The sequence below is a fragment of the Herpailurus yagouaroundi genome, unplaced genomic scaffold (assembly GCF_014898765.1).
Source record: "Herpailurus yagouaroundi ecotype Mexico unplaced genomic scaffold, PumYag 207, whole genome shotgun sequence".
NCBI lineage: Eukaryota > Metazoa > Chordata > Mammalia > Carnivora > Felidae > Herpailurus > Herpailurus yagouaroundi.
Window position 1 is genome coordinate 1,868,407 of NW_024412438.1, and position 20,924 is coordinate 1,889,330.

General features: G+C 43.8%; 1 protein-coding gene across 6 annotated transcripts in view; it reads right to left on the bottom strand.

Moving 5' to 3' along the window:
• Positions 1–13,724: 13,724 nt before the first annotated feature.
• Positions 13,725–20,924, bottom strand: part of LOC121015542 (interferon-activable protein 203-like) — a 14,528-nt gene continuing 7,328 nt past the window's right edge. For 2 of the 6 annotated variants that reach the window (XM_040452489.1, XM_040452488.1), the window contains exons 5-9: positions 18,846–19,013; positions 16,036–16,455; positions 14,980–15,165; positions 14,240–14,354; positions 13,725–14,035 (exon numbers count right to left, since the gene is read on the bottom strand). In XM_040452489.1, coding sequence (XP_040308423.1) covers positions 13,992–14,035; positions 14,240–14,354; positions 14,980–15,165; positions 16,036–16,455; positions 18,846–19,013 — 933 coding nt within the window. In that variant the 3' untranslated portion in view covers positions 13,725–13,991. The remainder of the gene's footprint in view (positions 14,036–14,239; positions 14,355–14,979; positions 15,166–16,035; positions 16,456–18,845; positions 19,014–20,924) is intronic. The other 4 variants (XR_005783859.1, XM_040452491.1, XM_040452493.1 and 1 more) reach the window with 4 other exon arrangements.

The window sequence follows — 20,924 nt, forward strand, 5'->3', positions numbered from 1 at the left end:
TTGTATATGTACAAGATGAAAACAAAACTTTGGAGAGACCGCGGGGCCTTTGTCTCCTTATACAGTATATAAAATGTCTCAGAATGTGATTGCTATTATGTAAGAGGCTTCTGCAAAGATGAAATTCTTAAGGAGAAGGGGGAAACAAACAAAAAACAAGGAACTGGAGGGGCGCCTGGGTGGCTCAGTCGGTTGGGCGTCCGACTTCGGCTCAGGTCACGATCTCGCGGTCCGTGAGTTCGAGCCCCGCGTCGGGCTCTGGGCTGATGGCTCAGAGCCTGGAGCCTGCTTCCGATTCTGTGTCTCCCTCTCTCTCTGCCCCTCCCCTGTTCATGCTCTGTCTCTCTCTGTCTCAAAAAATAAACGTTAAAAAAAATTAAAAAAAAAAAAATAAGGAACTGGATGTCTACATATTGTAGATCCTCCACAGATGTGAGCTCCTCTTCCTCCTTCATCCCCAGGACTGACGAGCTTCAATGGCTTTATCACTCCAAGGATTTCAAATGGGTGTGTTAATTTGAAAATAGTTCTGAGAAGAGTTTGCGTTCCCACTTAGGATCTGGACGCGTGGAAGGAGTTTTCCTGTCGTGAGCTGCCTGCGGGGAAAGCATCGCGAGGACACAGTGACGGGGACCATTTGGATGACTCACTGATGGGTCACTCAGGCTCCCTTAAGGCCCCACCTATTATTGCCAATTCATGACCATCCTTTCTTGTTCCGTGGCTTATGTCCTGTGGCCTATGTTCTGTGGCTTATGCCCCATACGGTGTTGTTCTGGAAGTCACTAATTACTGGTGATGCCAAGCATCTTTTTTCTAATGTTCATCAGACCTTTGACTAAATTGCTCATTCATACCTTTTGCCCACTTTTCAGACAGACGGACTATCTTTCCTTATCGACAGGAGGTTCTCCATGCATTCTGAATTCAAAACATCTATTAGGTTTATACACTGCAGATATATTCCCAGTTTGGGGCTTGTATGTTCACTCTGTTTAGTGCATCTCTATGTGTGTTTCTGTTTCCTCCCTCAAAGATTTCCATGTTGCGTGCAGGGAAATCCGACCAAGTGTTTCTCTCTGCTTCTCTTTTTGTGCCTGGAGTAAGAATCCTCCCCCACCTCGGGGTGTGAGAGTCTCCTGTGAATCCCTCAGGAGCGGTGCTGTTCTGATTTAGGGATTTGATCCACCTAGAAACACATATTTTTGTACGATGCGAGAGAAGGCTTCGGTATTATCTGTCCCCATATAGATTGCCACTTGTCCCATTCTTAGAGTTTCCCGCTCTTTCCTTGTGATTTGTAATGTCACTGAATTATATACCATTTTCACGCATTTGTGGTTCTGTTACCCCATTCTGTACTAATTAGTTGATTTTTCTCTGTGTATGAGAGATATGATATGTAAACCACCAGCATATTGCTTTAACTGTCACGCATTCATAGTAAGTGTTGATATCTAGTAGGGACAGTACTTCACAATGAATATCTTAAACTTGCTTTGGGGTAGTTTTGTCCTTACTCCTTTAGGTAGGTCTTGGGCTCACCCTGATGAGCGCAAGGGGAAGCCCTTTGAAATTCTCCGTGGAGTTTACGGGTTACTTTGACAAGCTGCCATTTTCATTTTCCTGAATCTTTATTGGTTAAAAAGATCATACATATCCTTCTTTACTTAGATCTTCATATAAATCTTTCAATGACATTTTAAATTTTTTCTCTTTAAGGGCTTTCCAAATCTTTTGTTAGATGTCCTTAAGTATGCCGTAGTTTAGTTGTTACTGGAAATTGTACTTTTCTATTCCAGATTTTTTTATTTTCTTATTTCTTGAGTTTATTTATTTTGAGGGAGAGAGAGAGAGATAGAGAGAGAGAGAGAGAGAAAGCACAAATGGGGAAGGGGCAGAGAGACAGGCAGTGCGAGGATCCCAAGCAGGCTTCAGGGCAGAGCCCGACGTGATGGGGGGCCTGAACCCACGAACCGTGAGATCATGACCTGAGCCAAAATCAAGAATCAGACACATAGCCGACAGAGCCACCCAGGTGCCCCTCCAGATCTTTTTCTATTGGTGTCTTCCTGAAATTAAAAAAAAAAACGCCATTTTTGAATATTTGTCTTAATGTCTAGAAACATGGCTGAGTTGTTATTTTTAATATTTTGGGTATTATTTTGGATATTACACACAGATAATAAAATTGCTGTGAGGTGGTCTGGGCTCCAGGACAGAAACGTCAATGGCACAACATAAGGAATCCGGAAGTGGACCCACTCGTATATGGACAACCGATCTTCAGTTGAGGGGAATCTGTTTTTAAAGTACCCGTAGATGATGTGCTGTTGTCTAAGAACTCCAGAGGCCTTGCATAACCTCCGGGGAGTCCCTTTCACGGCAGACGAGCCTATAATGGGCGAGTGGCAAATGTAAGCAATGACGTGAGGACAGGGGCCACGCAGAACCACAGACACTTTATCAAAGCGGCCGTGTCCGGGAGTTTAGTTGCCTCGGCTGTCTGAAGTCAGAAGGTGTAGCTCTTGGACTTGGCCTCGAGGGGGCGGTAACGACACGTAAGACCCGACCCCACTGGCTTTTCTGATTCTGAGCCGAGGAATCTAAAAGTGTGGGCGGACCACGGGCTGACCACATTTAGGAACGTCTTTCGGTTTTTATCTCAAGAATTCATTTTCCCTGCTGGGGTAACACGCAATTTCCTCTGTTGAAGACTTTCTCCATTTTGCTGTAACAGTGATCCTAGGATCTTATTATCCCAACTCGGTAAAAGCGACCCAATCTGGGACTGGGTGGGAGACAGGGATGTCTGGAGCTCTGTAGCCATAGAAGAGGTCGGCTAAGTTCCCGTTTTATAAATCTAAAATTCCTTCCCGGGTCATTCTTAGGCCTCCTTTGGGTGCGAACACTTATCTCTGCTCCATGCTGTTCTGAACTATTCTGGTAGAAAACCAGTGATTGTTGTGTTTCCTGTGGGTCTCACCTTTCAACCTTTGTGGAATGTTCTCTCTGCGTAGCCACTGCCCGTCTGCACTCGGACTGCTGAGTGCTGTCCTACTCACGCCCTCACCTCATGGAAGGTGGAGGAGAGCTGGACGGACCTTGCATGGAGGGAGAGTCAGTAATCAGCAGATGGAACAGGCTTGTACAGAAAGAGAGATGAAGGTCGCCGAAGCCTGGAAGTTCAGAGGAGATACCATCAGTGTCTGTGAAAGCCGTGGAAGATGAAAGGAGAAGGTTGAAAATGATAGATGAAATGGCGAATACAAACACGCACCCGAATGTTGAGGAAAATGAGATCCTTGGGACCCCAAATGCTTCCTTGGGACCCCATGTGTGAGAGGAAAAGGGTGCCGTGCTGAGGGAGACCAGGAGGAGGATTCCCTCGGTCTCTCTTGAGTCTGTTGTCTCTCCCACACTATCCACATGGAAGGGAGACTTGATCTGCATACCTCTCTGAGACACCTGTTTCGTGGAACTGACTTACCTTTGGAGGGTTAGTTTCCCTTCTTCCTAGAGCAGAGACCTCTCTGAATGGCCTGTGACAGAGCCCTGACCACTGTGTACTCTTTGAAAGGTAGTGACAGGGAGCCCACCACCTCAGAAGACCGTTCGCTCTACTCTGAAATAGCTCTAATAATAAATCCTTAAACAGCTCTAATAATTAAACCCTTCGTCTTTTGAGTAAATTCAAAGTTAAAAATTTTTTTTTTTAATTTGATTTGAGACAGAGAGAGTGTGTGTGTGGACGGGGGAGAGGGACAGAGGAAGAGACAGAGAATCTTGAACAGACTCCATGTTCCGTACAAAGCCTGACATGGGGTTCGATCCCATGACTCTGGGATCATCACCTCAGCCAAAATCAAGAGTCGGACACTCAACCGACTGAGTCATCCAGGTGCCCCATCAATTTGAAGCTTAACTCCAAAGGTTGCCTTGTTATTTTTAACCCAGAACTACTCATTTCTATCAGAAACAACATCCAATAACCTTTTGCCCCTTCTGTCTGAGAGTATCTCAGGTAACTGAACAGGACCATATTGGTACATGGTATCTAAAAAAATTATCACTGGACTTTGGGTTTTCATGATGCAACACAAGTTGGCCATCGACCTGGGGGACCCAAGGTGCCTATTATGGCGCCCTTGGTGAGCAGCGAGCCCATCACCCACCCATCCGTCCACCTCTCCTTCCAGTAAATATCCATTGAGCTGCTAATAGTTAATGGGAACTCTTTTCTGTTCTGGTGAGAAAATAGGGAGTTATAAACAAATGCAAGTTTTGGAAACTTACGCTCTAATGAGGGAGGTCAGTCTTTTTCTAACTAATGAAAGTTAATGAATTAGTAAGTTGAGATAAGAGCTCTCAATGAAGGAGATGGTCATTGGGGAGCATGTGTCAAGGGAACATAACAAAAGCCAGGAGGAGGTGTAGACTGGGAGGGGGTGTCAGATGAGGAGAAGGTGTCAGATGAAGCTTCTCGTGAAACGTGACCCTTCAGCTCAACTCTGAGAAATAAATAAGAGTGGACAGCGTCTTCAGTAGAGGGAACACCGTGTGACGAAGCCTTGTGGCAGAAGTCATTGGCTTACTTGAGGACTTGAGAGAAAACCTGTGTGGCTGGAGCACAGAGAGTCACCAGAGGGTGGTTGAGATACAGACAAGGTAAGGCTGTGTGGAGCATGATTAGAATTCTCCTTGTTTTAAGAGAAATCAGAAGTGATCAAAAGGGGAATGATACCAGATTTGCACTTTGGATTGATCCCTCTGGATATCGTGGGGGAAAAATGTGACGGGCCAGTTTGACTTTGGGAACAACAACTGGAAGTCAGGAAGAGCTATCATGAAGTGGAAATGGAGGGAAATACACTGAACTGAAAGAAACTTGGGAAGAGGGATTAGGATTCGGTGACACATTGGAAATGAAAGGCTAAGGAACAGTCGCTGTCAGGGAGGGTGCTTTGGTTTCATTCAAATAACTAGGTTTTCCGGCGTGAAAAATACACATGCTGCAGTGGCTTTGGGCAGCCAATTCTTTTTTGTAAAAGTTTGCATACAGAGCTAAAAGATAAACTCACTCTGAACAAAAAATAATTATAATATCAAAATGTTATTGACACAGTGGTTTCCTGGAAGTGAATGGTGCCTTGCTTGTGTTTGATGTGGACCAATGTCCCAGAACACATTATTGGAAAAGCTGGTGAAACCCCAAAGATCCATGAGTTTCAAGCTCAGCCCCTTGGAACAATTGTAAATGGGCTGTTTGCAGTCCCGAATATATATATATATATATATATATACACATACATATACATATTATATATGTATAATATTATATATGTATTATATATTATATATTATATTATATATATTATATATGTATAACATATACATATATATACACATATATATTTTATATTGCTTACTAAGACTAGCTTATTCTCCACCAGGAGCTTGGAGAAGACTTAGAAATTATTCATTTCCAACTTTCTTTAGAGAGAAGAAAACAACAACAACAGCAGCAGCAACAAAAAACCTCAAAACTAAAGAGCTGCATGGTGAATGTGCTAAAACCAAAATACATTAAAGTGTTTTCATTCTCGAAAAGCCTATCACAATCCCATTTCAATTCTCCTCCATCCTTGCAGCTTTTGAAAGAGGGATTACTTCAGACACAAATCGTGTCTGCCCTCTGGGTTATTTTTGCACTTTATACAAAGGATCTGTATTTAAGGCTACTAGTTTTGTGAATACACAATCAGTGTAGTTGAGTGATAAGCCAGATTAACTGACCTGGAAGACGAATTGGTGGAGCAAGCTAACGAGCTGTGAGGCAAAGGAGAAGAAGAAGAAGGGGCATAGCTCAATTGGTTAAGCATCTGACTTCGACTCAGGTCCTGATCTCACGGTTGGTGAGTTGGAGCCTCCCGTCAGGCTCTGTGCTGTCGGTGCAGAGCCCACTTGAGATCCTCTTTCTCCCTCTGTCTCTGCCCCTCCCCCACTTCTTCTCTCTCTCTTCCTCTCCCTATGTGTGTCTCTCTCAAAATAAATAAACTTTAGAAGAAGAAGAAGAAGAAGGAGAAGAAGAAGGAGGAGGAGGAGGAGGAGGAGGAAAAGAAGGAGGAGGATTAGGAGGAGAAGAAGAAGAAGAAGAAGAAGAAGAAGAAGGAGGAGGAAAAGAAGAAGGAAGAGAAGGAGAAGAAGAAGAAGAAGAAGAAGAAGAAGAAGAAGAAGAAAAATAAAAAGAAGGAGGAGGAGGAGAAGGAGGAGAAGAAGGAGGACAAGAAGGAGGAGGAGGAGAGAGTCTGTAAGGAGAGCCCTAGAAGTGAAGACAAATGAAGTGTTTGTCTCTGAGCCTCAGAGGGACTGGCCATGTCTGCTTCCCTGGTCTAGGGTTGGACCTGAAGGACCACAAGGAGGGATCCCACTCACTCCACCTCCATGAACCTTAAATGAGCCCTGCTGTCTTGGGGTTAGTTGCAGAGGAACCAATAGGGCAAATCTGTCCTGGAGAATTCAGGCCAAAAATGACCTTGGTTAACAAGGTAATAGCCTCCATTCCAGTTTGGAGCCTTCAATCTGTCCAACCACCGGCAAACATGCATTCATTTAGTCCATTAAATTAAACCTAAAGAACTATCAATCTTTTAGGTAACCGATCAACACCCTGCTCCCTTTTGACCTGCACTTGATTGTGACTGTTTCTTGTCCGTGATTCCTATAGGAATGGCAAACTTTCCCCTTCTTCCTTTCTAGGTTCTTTGGCTGATCTAATAATTACATTGCCGTGAGACAGGTGAATAGGAGAAAAACTTAATTTTGTATGTACTGGGGCCCCATAAAAAAATATGAGACTCTGAGATAGTCAAGCACATGAGGCTTATAATGCCATCTTGAGCTAAGGAGAAGGGGACAGGGCTTCAGGGGGAGCAAGGCAATTCATGGGAAGATGAGAAGACCCACTGTTTGGTTCACACGTGTTTGCCCTGCCATGCCGCTACACCTGTCTTTTATAAAAAGTTGTCTTGGGGAATAGCTCTTTTCTTGTCATAGGCTCCCATGGAAAAATATTTTTCATAGTTAAAGGAGACGCAAAAAGCTTTTCTGGAGTTTTGTGGGTCTTAATTGCCTTCAGCTCAACATAACCTATGTGTCAAAGCGGCACATTTTGGGGTGACTTTTTCTGCTCTCTTTGTTCTTCACTCTTGGACTAGATTTTGCACCATCTGCTCATGTCTCTCCCGGAATGGCTGCTTTAGGTGACTCTCCTCCAACCGTGGGATCTCCTTTCCGCTGCCTGCTCTGGTTACTGGCCCTGGAGAAACCCCAGCTTCTCCAGCTGTCAGTCATCGGCCCACGGGCCCTCCTGGCCTCCCAAAGGAGGGCAGCTGACAGACACAGGAGGCCGTCATTCTTAGTAAGACAGTTATGTCTACCCGAATTTGCTAACATCTATTACATACACACCTGCCACTGTCAAAGCTGGATTTTTTTCTTATACAGACCTATGATGGTTCAACTTACATTTTTTAGACTTTCTAACGGTGCAGGGCCGATACGCATTTAGTAGAAGCTGTACTTCGAGTTTTCAATCTGGGTCTTTTCCCAGGCTAGCGACGTGCAGATGATACTCTCTCGTGATGCTGGGCAGTGGCCATGGCTCTCGGGGAGCCGTGTGATCCCCAGGGTCAGCAAGCTACACACTGATAACCGTTCTGCCCTGTAAAACCTTTCTATTTTTCACATTCAGTACGGGATTCAATAAATCACGTGAGATACTTCAACGCCTTACAATCAAATGAGCTTTATGTTGGATGATTTTACCCAACTCTAGGCTCATCGTTCAGTGTTCGGGGCACGATTAAGGTAAGTGAGGCTAAACTGTGATGTATTAAATGAATTTTTAGCTTCTGGTGGGTTCATCGGGATGTAACCCCATCACAAGCCAAGGGAGATCTGTCTTTCCTTCTGGAGGCTGTTGCTGGCACTTCTGGTATCTGATTGATGTGGCGTTTCTTAATCAGATGAGCAAAGGTTGGGCGTTGATTTATTTTTGCAGAAAACAGAAGAGTCATATATTATTTGACCTAAATGACAGAGCGGGAAGCATGGAAGCATTGATGCTTGGAAAACAGAACACAGTCAAACGTGAGGAAGGGGATATATCTTAACTTATGTTCTTTGAGCTGTCAAAAACGAGCAAAAGTACAGCTGAACTCTGGAGTTCACAAATTCGTTAAGGTGGGAGTTGCATGGAAAGTCACTCCTCCAAGGGGATGTATTTTGTATTTACTTTCACAAAGCTGGACAGGTCCTCTTGTACCCCTGCATCTCACGGACCTTAGGGATCTCTCTTCTCCAAAATGCATATCTTACATACACAGTCAAGAGGACGTGGCTTTCTCACAAGGCAGAGACACACATGGAGGTGCCCATACAGCCCCACAGGGTTCATTGGAGACACTGCATGTCTAATGCAGTTTGCCCAAAGTTGGGAAAAGTATTCTGACAGATATACATATAAAAGTAGGCGCAGACCAAGACATTTTGAGGACGCATTTCTCAGAGTCAATCCAGCCATCCCTGCATCTACCATAGTCCAGGGGAACTGAGTCAGGATAAGTCCCCTTCCTCTTCCTGTCCTTCGTCTGTCCTTTGCCACCAGCTGGCCTTCTTCCCCATGCCCCAGCATTGTTTGCACAGGCCCCTGCCTCCCTTTGTAAGAGTGGGAGTGCAGACAGGAGACAGTGGCACGTGCCCTTGTTCAGCAGGAGTGTGTATCTCAGGCCAGACATAACTCAAAGAGAGAGATCCGAGAGTGAAAAATGAACTAGAAGGAAGGGAAGAGATCATTTTATGAGAAGAGAAGAAGGGTGCACTTTATGAGGACAGAGGCACTGTAAGCAGAGAAGGAGCGACTGATAAGCGGCTTCACAGACTGTATTTTTTCTTCATGCAGGTTATTAAGGGAAAAAAATTGAAATGAAAAGGATCAATTCAGATCAACTGCTCTAAACAGCATTTAATTGAAGAATATCTAATACAGCCTCTTCCACCAGACTGTGAGTTGCCCGAGAACAGCAGGGCTTAGGCTCCCCCCACCACTTCCAGATTAGCCAGGAGGGGGCCACTGCTGGAAAAATAACTCCAAAACCACAACATATTATCGCAATAAAAGTTGATCTCTCATTCAGCGCAGCCCCATATCAGTTTTAGTTTGGGGTCAGGATAGGACTTTGCTCCGTGTGGACATTCAGGGAGATTGTTGTCTTTCAGTAAATGCCTTTGAATGAATAGAATGGTTAATAGAAAATATTTACTATATACGGTTACACACGTCAGATAACCCAGCGTTGTAATTAACCAAATTCCCAGAGCAAATATGACAGGCTCGTAGCATAGAAACATTCTCAACCTCACCAATAATCTGTGACACAATTAAATAACGAACAAGAGGACTCTGATCCCAGTTGGAATGTAGAAAAGTTAGAAAAAGTCTTGCTCCCACCCTTACAATAACAAATTTAAGTGGATAATCTACAAAAACCACAACTCTTTCTAAACCCATTAGCGAACTAAGGCTGCAGAGCAAGCATCTAATGAAAAATCTAAGGAAAGAGAGGGGACCCCTCCAAGGAGAGAAAAGCACTTGCTTATGCGGGAGCAGATGACAGACACTAAGTTCCCCACATGAAAGAAGAATTCAGCTAAAAGTCTTAATGGATTTCTCAAGGCTAATGTTGGACTAGCATAAAAGTGTAGAGTCCCTGGGAGTCTCAGCCACAAGGAGAGTTTGTGCATACTTGTAGGTACTTCTTGGTGGGCCTCATTGGATGGTTATGAGAAAGACTGGAGATGGGGAGACTAGTGGGGCAGACATGAAACTCCGTCTGGAACCTTCCTTAGAGAACAATAACCAACCAACCAAATAAAAAAAACCAAAACCAACCAACCAAAAAAAAAAAAAAAAAAAACCCTCTAGTGGAAGAGAAGCAAATTCTGCCGTCTTTAGGACTCAGAGGAAGACCTATTAAAACGGAGGGAGGGAAGAAAAAGTTGTTCTACTCTTGGAGAAAGGGTAGAAATAAGTTCTGGGAGCAGAATGTAAAGCAGAATGCAAATTCTACACGTGAGGGAGGGACGGGATCAGAGGTGACAATCTCACCCGTAAGATGTAGGACAAAATGCCTGCCAAAGACTGAATGATGCTGAGTCAGAACAACAGGAACTCCCCCATCACTCCTCCTACCACCTGCTGCCGACTGCCAAGACAAATAAGTACCAAACAACAAATCACAGCAGTTCGTTGCTAGGGGATGATCAACAGTACATGAAAAATATCTTCTTAGGTTCAGGTGTGAAGGGAAGACCTTAAGATAATGGTATAGATAGCACTAGAAGAATTTCAAAGCATGCGGTGCCCTGAGAGTAAATAGCACCAATAAATCTCAAACCCATCTCTACTCCTGAGCAGATCAATTCAACAGGCATGGTAAGATCATCTATGCTCATTTCGAGGTATAAAGACTCTCTGCCTCAGTCTCCACCATCACAGATGGCTTTCAATAAAATTTGTGAGGCATGCAATGAAGTAGAAGAAAAAAAAAATCTGTCAAGAGACTAATCAATCAACAGAAATAAAATGTTGAAACTATCAGGTAGGGTATTTAAAACAGATGGACAACAAGCATCTTTAGGTGAGCAATTTCAGGAGAAAAATGTAAACAAGGAGAAAGAATGAAATGGAAATACTAGAAATGAAAAATTCAGCTGTAGGGATGAGGGAAGTCTACGACAGTATCATCAGTAGACTTGACACGACCCAGGAGGAGATAGATTAACAAAATGGAAACACAAAAAAGAAAACACTGAAAAGATTGGAATATCCAGGAGATATGGGACAATAGCAAGTAGTTTAAAATACTCATAATTGGAATCCCAGAAAGAGAACAGAGAGAGATTGAGGCATGAGGAGTATTTGAAAAGAGACAATGGTAAAGAATTTTTCAAAACTAATTATAGACAAATAACCACAGATCCAAGAATCTCAGAGAACATCAGGCAGGGTAATAGACTTTTGGCAAAAGTATAAAGTAAATAAGTCATGGAGATGAAAAATGCAGCATAGAGAGTATAAGTCGATAATATAGTCATCATGCAGTATGGTGACAGATGGTTACCTCACTCATGGTGAGCATCCAGCAAGGTATAGAATTGCTGAGTCAATATATTGCCCATCCAAAACTAGTGTAACATTAAATGTCAATTATACTTTAATAATGAATTTAACTTTTTTAAAAAAGAGAAACGATGTCAGTGGTGGTTAGGAGCTTGGAACTGGGGGAAGAGTTGACACCGTGTCCTATCTATTGATTTTGTACTGGTAAAACACTTGCACGCATTGGTAGAAACCCAAAGAACTTTGCACTAGTAACTAAAGTTTACTGTATGAATATTATACCTTAATTAAAAAAATGGAAAATAGGTACTACATAGGAAGATAAAATTGTGGAGGTTTTTAAATACTCTTTTGATTGTGATTTTTGATTCTTCTGGAATAAGCACCCATTTTTTTATACTAAATAAGATGAAACTTTTTGTAATGTTTGTTTATTTTTGAGAGAGAGAGAGAGAGAAAGAGGGGGGAGGGGCAGAGAGAGAGGGAGACATAGCGCAGAGCCTGACACAGCCTGATGCCGGGCTTGAATCCACGAACTGCGAGATCATGACCTCAGTTGGACGTTTAACTGACTGAGCCATCCAGGCACCCCACGATGAAACTCTTTTTAAAAAAGAACCACAAACCTGGATCAAGGATTTTATTTTTTTAAATTTTTTTAATGTTTATTTATTTTTTAGACAAAGAGACACAGAGCATGAACGGGGGAGGGTCAGAGAGAGGGAGACACAGAATCTGAAACAGGCTCCAGGCTCGGAGCTATGAGCACGGAGCCCAACATGGGGCTCGAACTCACAAACCGTGAGATCATGACATAGACTCTTACATAAGAGGAAGAAGGTGAAGACGATGAGGATGTAGCTCAGAATACAAACATCATTTCTGTGTGAAGCCATCCTGATCCTTAGGGTCCATAGATCAGGTCGGAGGTGGAGGAAGTTTCAGCAGTTGGCGACATCTTCTCTGCGTGACATCCGTTCCCCAACTAGCTGAGCGGCGTTATGATCTTGATGACTTCCCTCAATCTCTCTTCAGTGAAAACTTCAGTTTTCACATCGCGGATGGAAAAATGGGATTCTACAACTTCTAACTTCCTTCCAACTCTGATTTTCCCCAAATGCCCAAAATGATATGAATGCTATTAGGTTGGCATTGTGCAGGATTTTTTTTTTTTAAGTATACACATTACTCTTGGCATCTAAGCCTCCCAGAATAAAAGACACGCATTCAGAAAGGAAGCCGTACAGGGGAGAACCACTCATTATCTTTCCATGGACCTGGGTCCCAAACCATAAAGGCAGACCTGTAATGCCTCTTTTCCTAGGTCAGTTGCACATGAACAGCCTTGGCCCTTCGCGGAGGGAGACACCTCATGCCATTCTTCTCAACTTCCGCCTGATCCTCGCTCCCCTCCCCCTAACACGCCTACCCCAATCGGGACCACGGCCTGATTCTCCATCAGGGACAGCGACTGACCACCCGAGTATCATTTGGGATGTGATTTCACCTTTCTCTTCCCTGTTTTTCTCACGTTAGGAGAGTGAAAAGGCGAAAACTCTCAACCATCTAGAGCTAGGCTGGAGATTAAGTGACACAAAATAATTGCAAAGCACCAGGAAGCGAGTATGTGATCGAGAAATCGATTGTAAACGTCCGGTTTTGGATACCTCCTTCCTGCCATTGAACTCCACAGTACGCGAATGATTCTTCAGCGCTTGCCTGAAGCGAGGCGGTGTCTGCCCGAGGCAACTTCCCGCTGGAATCCACGCAGGGGCAGCGTGAGACCCAGGAAACATGGCTGCAGAGCCACCAAGCTGTTGGGCCTTGAGTAAAGGAGCTCAACCAGGCAAGCCGCATCACACGGGGCTAGAACCACATGCAACAGGTTCGTGTCTTCCTGCAGATTGCCCGGAGGTGACTTATTTGGCGGAACGATTAGGCGTTATGCCCGCTCAGGGGCACCAGTTCTGAATCGACTCCCACCCTTCTGAGCTACAGCAATCCTTTACTAGGAAAACAGGGCTTAGCAACTGCAGCGCGGAGAATTTCTGTGCTGACGTGCACCCTCAGCAGGGTGTCTCTGAGCAGGGCACAGCCCGTTCAACATGCCTGTTCTTGACCCCAGCCTTCCTTTGTCAAGGTCGCACCCAAAGCATAAATGCAAATATTGCTTGGGGCCTGTGTGCTCCAACCTGACCTGCAAGTCACACATGTTTGCTTTTGTGTTTTCGTATTATTTTCTTTTCTTTTCCGCTTTATTTTTTTTAATTTAAATCCAAATTACTTAATATCTAGTGTAGTAAAGGTTTCAGGAGTAGAACTGAGTGATTCATCACTTACATACAACACCCAGTGCTCACCCCAACAAGTGCCCTCCTTTAATGTCCATCACCCATTTAGGCCACCCTCCCCCCCCCCAACTCCCATCCAGCAACGCTCAGTTTGTTTCTGTATTTAAGAGTCTTTTATGGTTTGCCTCCTTCTCTGTAAATGATTCACTTGTAAGCAACGCACCAAATGAATTAGACTTCTATTGTAGCACTCCTTTAGCAAAAAAAGTTTATTTTTTCCCAAATTATAAAAATTATACATGCAAAATATGGCATTAGGGTGGCACAGAAAAATATAAAAAGAAAATAAAAGTATCCATTAACACTCTGTTTCCTAGAATTAACAGCTGGTATACCTATCACTGAATTTCTATCATGTACATATATAGCTTTTCTGTATTTGGATTTTATTTCCATGTGCATCGGTATTGGCATCCAGGTTTTTGGAAGGACATTATGCTGGGGTTTTCATGTACAAATCAGGGTTGAGTTGTTGTTTCTTGTTTTTCCTGGGCTTGATGACCTTGAAGAAGAAAGAAATGAAGTTAGAGCAGGTGAGATGTAGCTAATTCTGACTTTCTCTCTGCACTGACACTGTCCTCCAACCACCAGTTGCATCCCATTCTCATAAGGTTCTTCTCACTCTCCCCTGTCCCCTTCAATGAATTCCTGTCCTTTGAGTCACCTCCCACATTGGTTGAGACCCTAAAATGAGATAGTCACTCACCCACAGCATGAGTGCACGTGGAAGGGCAGGAGAGAGAGGAAGGACAGGTGTACTCAATGCCAAGAGTTGAAGGGATGGTTCTCACGGGGAAGACAGGTGGGAGGAGGGTGTGAGTCTGGAATGGAAAGGCTGGAAGGTTTGAAAGACTCAGAACTGGAGATATCTAAGAGTCTGGGCCTTGCTGTGGGTCTGGATGTGTCAATCTTTGATCTATTTCACTCTGGTACTAGCCTTTGAGGGTCTTCCCACAATCTCACGTGGACAAAGAGCGTGGACTTAGTCCTGGAGGACCAATACTCTCTGTCTGTGTAGACCAGTCTGTGTATCTCATTAAAGGCAAGTTACTTTGTGTTGAGGTACTCAGGGGCACTCTTGATCATTTAGGTCTGGTGTGAGCTCTGTTTGCCTTCCTCTGGGATAGATGGCATTTCCCCCATATTAAAAGTGATGGACCTGAAGTTTCTGGCGCTTAACTTCACCAGCAGTTAGAAAATCACAGAGCTAGGTTTTGAAAGAAATCGGCCTTAATGAAGCCCAAATTTACTACATAATCTCCCTGCTTTGATGCATTCAACCAATTTTGTAATATTTAGCTAGGTATTATATCCTTTGAAGGCTTCTCTGGGGTTTCTCTCTCCAACACAATTCAAAACCTCCTTCTTTAAAGAAAGAAAGAATGATAGAAAGGGCAGTCATAAGTCTTCCACATTGGAAGAATGCTATTCCCCAGAAGTCCCCACCTTGATGAAGCTGTGAGTTACAGATCTCAGCTGTCTTGGATCCCCACTTAGTTCAAAGCAGATGAGTGTGAGTTTATCGCCTTCCTCACAGTTGACTTTGGTCAGTCGTCCATACACCAAGACGTCCATCGTCCCCGTATCATCTTGTATTTCATACAAAGTGATGCATTGATCCAACACCATTTTCTGCAAAAGAAAATCAGCATGCTCCTCCTCAGAACTGGATCAGGTTCCACGTCCATGAGAAACACAGGGTGTGGGTGGAAACTTTTGTCTCCGACAGGTTAATATGAACTGGAGGTCCGGAAGGAGGCATAGCACATAGCTTAAGATGTTTTGTTCAGAGGATTCTCCTTATGAGTCTGAGAAGGATTGCCACTAATTCTCATTAAGTGGATTATGTCATTTCAGTCTGTACTTCTTTCCTGTCCATTCTCTACTCCCTCTTCCCAATCTGCCCAAATCCAGAATCTCGATCATCTAGTCCCATTGTTCTAGGTTCCTTCTTGCTCACTGTACACATTAATTCTGCAAATGCACCTGTGTGCACAGCCACTTACACAGAGGGCACAGGAGACAACACAGGTAGAAGGAAAAAGCTGCGTTTCAGGGCAGAATCATCTGTCGATTTCCTACTTTGGTTGTCACAACCAGCATCCAAGTTTGGGAGGGCAATTCTTTATTCACAATCAAGTTAAGCTGTCATTGAAAGGGATGAGACAGAACTCACACAAAATCATAAGGATATGTGTACTGATAGAAAGTCTGCACTGTTCTGGACCAGAGTACCTGTGAATGGATCATAGCATCTGCCAAAAACCAAGGATTTGGGGAAATCTCTTTCCGTAGAACTTACATGGCATTGCCTTCGGAAGAGGAATGTGAGGAGTTTTTCTAGCCCTTATCCTGAAGTGGGAAGATTCTACCCAACTACCCTGGTCATTGGAGCCTTGAGTTCCTGTGTTTCAGAAGTGAACCAAACTCCACTTGGCAAGTTCAGACCTTTAAATTCGGGGGTTATAGATGAAATAGTACAAAACAATGGTGTGGGCTTACCTTATGCACCTGATACACCCCACTCACAAATGTTCCTGGCTCTTCCGAGCGAAGCTCCTTGATTTTAGGAGTTGCATTTGCATTTTGGATCAGTCTGCTTGAGACCTCCATCTTTCGGTCAGCACTGACATCAGACACAGAAGAGACATTGTACACCTCCAGGAACCCGTTGCGGCCAATATAATCTGCTAAGGTGATGACTCTCTTTGGTATGAACTTGTCCTTCAGGCCGACATGAAAAACCTTCACTCGAAAGAACTGGCTCTCAGTAACCACAGTGGCGTGAAACATCTTTCTCTCCTCGTCTGTGATGTCATATGCGAATGGCTCTGTGGCTTTCAGCACCATCACTTCCTTGGCACATTTCTGTAAACCCTCTTCTCTGGAAGCTTTTGTAGGTACAGACTTCAATCTTGGTTTCTACTTGGAAGTACACATCAGAAAGTGGCCCAGTTAAGAAAGGGAATACACAGTCCTTTCTAGTGACACCACCTTAAGCTTAATGTTGAGCCTCCAGAAAGGCTCAGATTGGATGCATTTGGGGGAAAAAAATGAGCTAGAGAGAGAGAGAGAGCTGACCTAGTATAAGGTAGCTAGTGGAAGACATGGAAGAATTACATGTAATTGTACTTATTTTCTTCATCGTTTCATGCATTTGGGAGGAATAGTATTTTTTCTGTTAAAGGCATTAACCCAAGATAAAGAAACAACAACAACAAAACAACATTTCTCTGAGGAGAGCTCTGGAGAGCATAGAGAAAGAGGAAAATACCCATGCTGTTGTGAAGGGATTCCCATTAGACATGAAGATAAATATATGATCTTAATTTACCAATCAGCATTTTAGTGAGCAAAGTAAGATAGCAGTAAGGAAGAAAATAAATCACCCTAACAGCACTGGCAGTGAACAGCTCCAGTCAGAAACCACAGATTTCATCTGGAACCAGTCCCGGTAGATGTCACAATTGAAAGAGGGAAACCGTGAGCCCTTTTCCAAGAAGGGCTGTGCTAAAAAGAGATTAGTTAAGCAAGCACTGGAGAAGCTCATGAACTTCCCTGATTTAGAAATGCTCTGGCTCCAGACTTGAACAGTAGAAGAATGAGCCTTCTGAAAACATGCTTCCTTGGCATAGAATTATTTGAACCCAATGATTCTAAAAAACAGCAGCATAGAAAAAGCTCTGCAAAGAGAATAAAAATTCCCCTAAATGTTAAAGCTTTAGATCGCAAAGCCTGGGTTTGAATCCAGCACCAAGTAAATGCCTAGTGCACGGAAATGTCGTCAGCACTGTCTTTCCATGGTTTTTCAGAGGCCTGTAGTCTGATCCAATAAACAGATATTTCATGCTTTGTGTTGACCCTGTTGGTGGAATCTTTGTTAGAGGGATAGCCTTGTAAAAGAAATTTCTCCATTTGGGTAAGCCACATATACTCCGTAATCTCATTGACAGGATCATGCTGAGCTATTGCCTTTTAAAACTCAGTTATCATACACTGGCATGACAAGAGTGGGGCTTGGAGGCTGAGGAAATATTGGTTTGGATCATATTTTGAAAGCATAAACAGGTCATTTTCTCTCAGAGTATATTCTCCACTTCCCACCTTGTTCATAAATCATGCTTTTCTGTGCTATTCCCTTCATCATAGCAGAAATTGAAGGTGATAGTGATCTGTTTCTGGCTTTGAACCCAAAAAGCAAACCGAACGCACACCCTAGAGAAAATTGTTGGGAGTCCCCATGATGAATAACAACAAGGCTTTCATTCTCACCCAATGAAGCACAGACTGAAAGGTCAGACACCTTTTTGAAGGCCTCCTGTGCAGGTCAGACCCCAGGGAAACACTGAGTCCATGGTGTGTTTATGTGTAAGAGGCTAAGGCACAGAAGAGCCTCCTGGGGTCCTGGTGCTCCATGGAGGATTCAGGGCAGCAGAAGGGTTCTGACAGGAGGAAAAGTGACTGTGTCCCATGTATAGGCAGATGGGGACATAGAAAGTCACTTCCATAGAAAGTCACTTCCAAGCCAATACTCTACCCCCAAGGGTAGGCAACCACCATGGTCATGTCACGGTGGGACGGAGGTGAGCTAGGCGAGAGGGCATGCCTGCCTGTGCACTTGCCTCTCCATTCTAGTCTAGTCTTTCTCTAGAATCTGAGGTTATTCTCCCATAAAAGGAGAAGGTACACTCATTATAGTGGTGATAAATGCTGGAAAAGAAAAATAAAGGGACTCGTGAAATCGAGCAAAGATGTGATGTATTGTTGGAGGCACATCAGTGAGGACCTGCCCGGTGCGGAGGGGAAGCAGTCAGGCTGATGTCTGAAGGTGGGTGTTTCTGGGTCAGTGAAAAGACAGGAGTAATGAATTCCCAACCAGAGAAATATCTTTTGTATACACATTGGACATGGGAGGGAGCACCTAATGCTGGAAGAGAATCCAGAAGTGTGGTCAATAAGCCAAGAGGAGAGGGACGAAAGGAGACAGGAGACGAGTTACATGTAGTCGTTCATTTTTCCTCCTGTGTTCATCTTTAGTGGTCTGACCATCCCCTATTCTCATTCCTGCACTAAGTCAGTAACCCTCTTGAGATCAGGAATTATTTCAAAATACACACTTTCAAATAGCAAAATACACACTTTCTATTACACTGAAAACTCACCACCTGCATTTAATAAGCTAACAGGTGACTTTTGTTATGTAAGGAAATTATACATAGTAGGGAATTGCTGAGAAGCTCTTTCCAGGTCCTGATGATTCCTGTGCTATGTTGTAGAGAGAGGAACAAGTACGGGGAAGAGCAAGACGGTACCTTGGTCGAGAAACTGCTGCCTGGCGTTGATGGAGGCATCCAAGGAGGCTGAGAGAAGGACCCAGGTGACAGGGCACCTGTGATGGAAGGTTGTCCAAGCTGACCCCATTCCGGCATTGGCTGCATCATCTCAAATTTTTCAGTTTTTATGGTTTGGGTTTCCATTTTCTGAAAATAGTTTTTTTCTCCCTGGTTAGTTGTCAGTATCAGGTGAACCACAATCCCTTTCTTCCGTCACCTCTCTCTCTCTCACTCTCTCTCTCTTTTTGTCTTTCTGCCTCTCCGTCACACACACACTCACACACACACACACACACACACACACACACCAGGATCTTCAATCTGGAATACTAGCACATATAGGATACCTCCTTCTGCTCTCTGGTTTAGACCCCAACCAGGGTACAAACATCCCTCTGCAAATTTTAACCACACAGATGATTGAACTTTCATTGGAATGCTAGGCAATTCTAGTTCTACCTCTGCTTCCAAGGGCCCTATGTCAAGCTCCTCAAGACAACACGTGGATCGTGGCCTGGTAGAAAATCCTACCTGGCTCCAATGGAAACGAGTCTCAGAACTACTTGACTGAATTTCGGCATGTTTTCTCCACCATGTTTTTCACAGCCTTATGGTTCAGCAAATAAGCAAATTGGTTCCTACTCCTGTCCTTCAGCTCAGGAAACCCTGTGAATGCTTTGTTTTCCATGGCAGTGAGATTCCCCCTGTTCATCATCCAGAGGCAGGATTCTGCACCAGGCCACCAAATCCCTCAGGGATCTCAGGGACAGACAAACCCAACGAAGATTTCACCAGGCTTTCCCAGGACCTAGACTTTTATGACCATTTAAGGAAGTGCAGAAAGAGTCTGTAAACTCGTTTGTCTTGACTACCTGTCCTTTTACTAACGAAAGCGCATTTGGACCATCCTGCATCCGATATGCCCGTGCCACCATTCTTGTCACTTTTAGCATCCATTTGACCAGTTCATCAAGTGTCACTTGTGGATAAAGTTGTAGATGAGAGAGCTTCTGGAATACCTGCCTCTGGCAGGTGGCTTCCTGATTAGAACACTGTCGGACCAACCCCCACACCTCATTCCTCTTTTGCAGGAGGACAGAGCCTGGCTGTGGAAACAAGTCCACCCATGACTCCGGTTATTCACACATTAGAGGCATTAAAAAAATATTGTAACATCCGCACAGCTACGTGGATTCGGTTTGTGCCCATGAAGAGCTCACGTGTTCATGCTCTGACACTCACTGTCTGTGTGACCTTTGCAGAATGTGTTTAACCTCTAGGAACCTCAGTTTTCTCAGAGGCGAAATGGCCCTAACAACAGCACCCTGAGAGATAAATAATGAATGCTGTTATAAAGACAAGATGAGATCACAGACACAGAGCACACAGGTTCCTGGGTCTAACACACTACGTGGGCAACATAGCCATGTCGGCCTTGTCACTGCTATTTCACTCTCTACTTAGAGATTTTGGTCGGCTGTGATCTGCAGATACCTCATGTTGTATGTGGGGCCCTCCTGATGGCGTGGGAAATAGTTCCCTAAAGTAGCCTCTCTATTCACTTCTGCCATAGGTAGCAATTTATCCCAAGACAACCTTATCTTGATATTCCCTCAAAATCAGTGACACTGAAAGCTTCTATGATAGCAGTAGGATTTAGATGCTGAAAAATATTTTTTACAAGTTTATTTCTTCATTTTAAGTGGAAGAGAGCAAGAATGCAAAGAAAGAGAGAGAGAGAGGAGAGAGAGAGAGGGAACGTGTGGGGTAGGGAGGCAGAGAGAAGGGGAGAGAGCGAATCTCAAGTCAACTCTTCACTCTCAGCCCAGAACCCAATGTAGGGCTTGATCTCAGAAGCTGTGAGCTCATGACCTGAGCAGAGATCAGGAGTTGGATGTTCTACCGATTGAGCCACTGAGGCACCCCTAGATGCTGAAAATATTATTTTTATATGCATATTTTTTAAAAATAACGATTGAATTTTTTTTTTGCTCTCTAGATTTTTCACTTCTTCACCCTGTCTAGTTCTTGAAACATGATGTTGTCAGCTGTTTGCTT